At 41.9% G+C, this 6,000-nt stretch overlaps 3 protein-coding genes across 3 annotated transcripts; all 3 read right to left on the reverse strand.

Moving 5' to 3' along the window:
• Window positions 1-680: 680 nt before the first annotated feature.
• Window positions 681-1,439, reverse strand: LOC146379694 (histone H1-like). Its single transcript, XM_084941020.1, has one exon. It carries the CDS (start codon window positions 1,367-1,369, stop codon window positions 758-760), a length of 612 nt encoding a protein of 203 aa, XP_084797146.1. The 5' UTR covers window positions 1,370-1,439; the 3' UTR covers window positions 681-757.
• Window positions 1,440-4,414: 2,975 nt separating this feature from the next.
• On the reverse strand, window positions 4,415-5,239 carry LOC146379695 (histone H4). The gene has a single exon (XM_084941023.1). It carries the CDS (start codon window positions 5,194-5,196, stop codon window positions 4,885-4,887), a length of 312 nt encoding a protein of 103 aa, XP_084797149.1. The 5' UTR covers window positions 5,197-5,239; the 3' UTR covers window positions 4,415-4,884.
• Window positions 5,240-5,298: 59 nt separating this feature from the next.
• LOC146379696 (histone H2A-like) lies at window positions 5,299-6,000 on the reverse strand. Its single transcript, XM_084941021.1, has one exon. It carries the CDS (start codon window positions 5,956-5,958, stop codon window positions 5,584-5,586), a length of 375 nt encoding a protein of 124 aa, XP_084797147.1. The 5' UTR covers window positions 5,959-6,000; the 3' UTR covers window positions 5,299-5,583.

The following is a 6,000-nucleotide window of genomic DNA, read 5'->3' on the forward strand; positions in this document are numbered from 1 at the left end:
ATTATTTAAGGATGAGATATTTAGTTCACTTTGGTGCCCACCATCAAACATTCATTACACCTGTAGCTAATATTTTCTAATTCACGTTCATTATACTTAACTGTCTTTAACTCATATTACTCTTTACTCTCTGTAGAATAAGGACGTGATTCCATGTTACGCATCACAGCACACCTCTTTTCATCTTGCTCAGTTGTTTCAATAACAAGTCAAATAAAGGTCTCACGACTCGCTGTCTGATGTGCGGACGTAATAGAAAGCCCTTGACAGCAGTTTTTAAATTGGGCAGAGCCAAGAGGCCACTTTCCTTGAGTCTAGTATGCCGTGGAGTTTTTTTAATGACTTTACAGCACGCATGCATAAACACATACCAAAAATTGTGTGTAAGCACTTAAGTAAAATGTAAGTGATCTAATTTTTTGTAGATGCTTAAAATTCTAGCTCATTTTATGATGCAAGTTTTACATGCAGTTTCTGTATTTTTGAAAGCTGGCATTAAAAACCGGATGTGCCAAATAATCTTAACTAGGATGCTAGCAGGTGTGCGCAAGTAATAATTAAATTAAAAACGTTAATTAATATAATAGCAGATGTGAAGAGATTTGATTCCTCTTTAGGCTCCATCATCTTTAGGAACAGTCTGCTATACATGCCTTGCAATAAATTTGTGTAACTGATGGCTTTAGGAACAGGCTCTTGTGGGATTGTGGTGGCTCTTAAAAGAGCCTTTGAGTTCAAACGTAACAGCGATGACAGCTTACTTCTTCTTGGCTGCGGTCTTTTTCGCTTTAGGCTTGGCAGCCTTCTTTGCCGGGGATTTCTTGGCTGCAGGCGCCTTCTTGACCACCTTCTTCGGGCTTTTGGCGACCTTCTTCGGGCTCTTCACAGCTTTCTTGGCGGGTTTCTTGGCAGCAGCTGGTTTCTTAGCCTTCTTCGGAGACTTTTTCGCGGCTGCGGGCTTCTTTGCTGCCTTAGCCTTCTTCGCTGCCGCAGGTTTTTTGGCAGCGGCGGGCTTCTTGGCTTTAGGAGCAGCTTTCTTCGCTGGCTTCTTGGGCTTGGCCTCAGCGGTTTTCTTGCCTAGCTTAAAAGAACCAGAAGCGCCGGTGCCCTTAGTCTGAACTAGAGTGCCCTTAGAAACCAGGCTTTTGATGGCGATCTTAACGCGAGCGTTGTTCTTCTCCACATCATATCCTCCGGCAGCCAGAGCCTTCTTCAGGGCAGCTAGTGACACCCCTTTCCTTTCTTTGGAAGCTGTCACTACTTTAAGGATTTGGTCGCTGACGCTAGGGCCGGTCTTCTTGGGCTTGGAAGCCTTTTTCTTCGCTGGTTTAGCGGGAGCGGCGGCTGGCGCTGGTGCTACTTCTGCCATTTTTCCTTCTTGTGTTTTCTTTGCTGCTTTCGCGATCCAACTGGAGTCCGAGAGACGAGATGAGAAACTCGCAGCAGGAGTCGCCTTTTCAATGCAACATGAGAACCGTGGAGACTCAATCCAGCGTGGCGCTCTCGCTTGCAGCCTGAGTGAACGTGTTCTGTGTTTTCTCTTCCAGATAAACACGTTAAAAAGTAGCTCAAGAGGCAACGATGCGGACTGACAGTAAAGCAGCTGACAAGCGGACACGAGTGTCTTCAAATTTAGCCCATGCTGAGCCACGGTGCTTAGTGCAGTTTTTCCCTGAAACTCCGAAACCTCGGCGAGTCACAGCGGACCTTGGCGGCTTCGCCCCTTCTTTTACCCCATAAAAGGACTTCAAATCAAGTAAAGCTGCACCAAAATCACTTTTCCAGCTGAGCCACATGTTCTTTTACACATTCAAAGTGAAAACATCCACCTGCTGGCAGTCAGTTTGGAATAAAATGAAGATATTGTGACTGCAGCAAACACACTAATGAAGGTGGAGGCTGGTGACAGCCAGGCTTCATACCGGAGCTGTTCGCTTTAAAAGTTTCTTTTGCTAAGAACATTTATCACGAATTGAGAGAAATACTGAACATTACAGGGGATTATAACACACAATTGTATTATTAAGAGCCCCTCGGAGCCTTGTTGAGTCCGCGATTTGAAGACATTGGAAGCCTATTGGAAGTTGTGACGGTTTAAAGAAGACAGGCCGGTTTATAGGGCTCTTTCAACTTTCTGCTTCATAAGAAAACAAGAAAGAAAGAAAATGTGTGGAGAGAGGCAATGACAGAAAGAAATGTTACAAATTACAGAAAAAAATAGCCATTTGATGCTCCAACTTGAAGGCAGGCATTTGAAGGTCCCTCTGTATCCCATTCTCTGTTTTAGAAGCCAACATATATTTTCATCTATGTCTAAGTTTTCTTTGTATTCTCATTCCTTTTCGAGTTTCTAAAACCTCATGAGCTTCAGACTTGCACTGATAATTTTAGCCACAGAGGTGATGCTTATGTACCTAATAGTACATGTTATGAAGCAATGACTATCCACATACACATAACGACTACACATACACACAATGGACAACTGTACCCTCAAACACACAATAATAACATGGACTGAACCACCACTCACAACCACTAACACTTTATACAGCCTCTGTAGAAACTATCCACATATCTCACTTATCTTAACTGCACTACTGTATAATTCTGTGTAAATAATCATTCTGTACATACAATAATTTTTAATTCTACAACTGTTTATAACTTGCATAGTTCACATTTCTGTATAGCTGTATATCTCCTATTTCTGTATAGTTTTTTTTTAATTTATATCCTGTTCATAGCCTGTACATAGTTTATACTCACTACAGCCTACATACATAGTTATAGCATATTCATAACATACCCTCATACCGTGTATATTGTAACATACCATAATAGACCCATTTCTGTAATATACTTACATATCTATATTATTGCTAATATATATTTGTAATATATCTATATCACAGCTAAAGCACTTCTGGGTGGATGCAAACTGCATTTCGTTGCCTTGTACCTATGACATGTGCAATGACAATAAAGTTGAATTCTATTCTATTCACATTTAAATATAAATATCACAGGTATATAATAAGCATAGGTAATATTACTACTACTACTACTAATAATAATAATAATAATAATAATAATAATAATAATAATAATAATAATAATAATAATAATAATAATAACGAAAATGTAGCTGCTTTTTTCCATTGAGTTTTTCCAGATTTATGAATATAGTGTCTCTGAAATTACTTTTTTTCTATAATAGACGTCCAGTTATTATTATTGAATAAGCCCCACGCCCCCGGTACAGGGGGCAAAAAGGAGGAGATCACGTTTAATCGGTTATAACGCGGGTTGAGAAATATAAATCCAGACATGTGTGGTATCCACAGAAACCTCAGAATCTCAGCTAAAATGTCATATAAACCATTTCTACAACCACCAAACACACCGAAAACAAGCCGTGATTAAACGAGCAGTTACGTAAATGCGCAGACGTCCGCTAAACAAACAAAACCGAACCAGAAATTCTTCAGACTTTGTGTAACCGGCTAAGGATAGCCTGATTAGCTTCCAGGGCTATCACTGACTCCACACACCAAGTTTCACCACGATCAGACCAAAATTCACAGAATGAGCCGCAAAAGAAGACCACAAAAATACACAGCGGCGCAAATGCGCTAAGACAGAAATTGGCTTACCGTCCTGATTTCCTCCGGTATCTTCGTCGGTAGCCGGTAGCCACGTGACTAACAGTAGTTACAATGCCTACCTAGCCGCATCAGAGCAGTTTTCCGTCAACAACCTCCATTTTAGACCCACCTACAGACACGTGACTGAGCAGACGCCACATGCAGTAAATTTGGGCCCACGTGTGTTTTGGCATCGTTACTATGAATCTATTGGCTCAAACGATTAAAAAGAGGTGTCAATCATGCAAATTGACCAAAAGAAACCAAAGTTACAGGCCCTCGGAGTTTAAAGGGCCAGAGGCCAATCAAATGCTCTATGCGCACGGCAGAAAAGGGCCATTACCATGTAAATGTGTGGTTAATTCTTCAAAAATATATTTAAAAAAAAAGCATGTTTAGGTCTGTTAATAAAATTTATTAATTCCTGCTCTTTAATACCTAAAAAAAAATTCAACTGGCATGGTGTCCAATTGTGTGCCAAAATTGGACATTTTTGTACAACGTCTGGATATTCATGTCTTGACAGGGCTGTAATTTTTCACTGTTTCACTTTAGAAACATGAATCTTTGCACAGATGATGTTTATATGTTGGTTACTGAATTTCTGGAACCAAATGTGATCTGAGGCATATTTTTCAAAGGGTTATATGCAAAAAATAAAAAAAAATAATAATTAGGCGAGAATAAAATCTTACTTTTTCTGTGTTCCAGTCTCAGTAATTTTGACACAGTAATATCTGCTTCAATATTTACACCTCTGATGAAGTTTCCCAAGTGTTAGCTTTATTTTGATACCAAGATTGTAAGGACAGTTTGTAATTGCAGAGAAATAATTAAATTTGGGCATTACATTTTCGAGCAGGAAGCTCAGAAACCCCCTTGGGGCTTAAGAGGTTAAGGAGTTACAGAGCACTGGATGGTTCCTAAAGAGAATTCCAGTAAAGAAAGCAAACTCATACAAGGTAATATGAGGTATGTTGTACATTGTACAGTTGTTGTACGTGTTCTATTGTGATGTAGTATACAATATAACAAATATTTTTGTTAAATGGAAGAGGGAAACACTAAACCCCTTGTTTGGCTTGATTTGCTGAACAAAGTATGTCCGAAATGCGAGATTTCTTCTGTTGCCATATTATAAACAGTACATGGTATTAGAACAAAGCTCTTAAAAAAAAAAAAAAAGTGTGTGGCTCTTAAAAGAGCCGTTTAGTTCTTTCAGTTGGTGTGAATGAGTTTAACCGCCGAAGCCGTACAGAGTGCGGCCCTGCCTCTTCAGAGCGTACACCACGTCCATGGCGGTCACGGTCTTCCTCTTGGCGTGCTCGGTGTAAGTGACGGCGTCACGGATCACGTTCTCCAGGAACACTTTCAGCACACCGCGGGTCTCCTCGTAGATCAGACCCGAGATACGCTTCACTCCGCCACGACGAGCAAGACGGCGGATGGCGGGTTTGGTGATTCCCTGGATGTTATCGCGGAGAACTTTACGGTGACGCTTGGCGCCTCCTTTTCCGAGTCCTTTGCCTCCCTTGCCCCTTCCACTCATGGTTACTGTTTCTTCCTTGACCGAACAACGTCGAATGAAAGTTACAGCAGCGGACTCTGTCTTTATGAGTGATCTGCGGACGTAATAGAGAACCCCTGATCCCTGGTGCAAGCAAACTCGCAAGTCAGCCTATGCTGACCGAGTGGGGTTTCATTAGCTTTTATGCTTAAGTCGTACATCAGCGTGAGCACATACAGCATGTAAACATAATGTGGCTCTAAAATCTAAGTTATCAATCTAACATGTACAATTTGGCAGTGCCAAACTGAACACACCGTTGTTGTTTACTGTGATGTTGTACTACTAAAATCTAAGAAAACGCTGCTCTTTGAGGTTGTGAGTGGCTCTTAAAAGAGCCTTTCGTTTATTAAAGGTGGTCGTGGGATTTTATTTGGCCTTCTCAGTCTTCTTGGGCAACAGCACGGCCTGGATGTTGGGCAGCACGCCGCCCTGAGCGATCGTCACTCCGCCCAGAAGCTTATTCAGCTCCTCGTCATTGCGGACGGCCAGCTGCAGATGGCGGGGGATGATCCTGGTCTTCTTGTTGTCACGGGCGGCGTTCCCAGCCAGCTCCAGGATCTCAGCAGTAAGATACTCCAGCACAGCTGCGAGGTACACCGGGGCGCCGGCACCAACACGCTCAGCATAGTTACCCTTCCTCAACAGCCTGTGGACACGACCAACGGGAAACTGCAATCCAGCGCGGCTGGAACGAGTTTTCGGCTTCGCCTTCGCTTTTCCGGTTTTTCCACGTCCCGACATCTTGTTTGTTTTCTCTTTTATTGACAGGAGAAAAGTATAACT

The sequence above is a fragment of the Perissodus microlepis genome, chromosome 10 (assembly GCF_051167445.1).
Source record: "Perissodus microlepis isolate ML-2025 ecotype Zambia chromosome 10, ASM5116744v1, whole genome shotgun sequence".
Taxonomy (NCBI): domain Eukaryota; kingdom Metazoa; phylum Chordata; class Actinopteri; order Cichliformes; family Cichlidae; genus Perissodus; species Perissodus microlepis.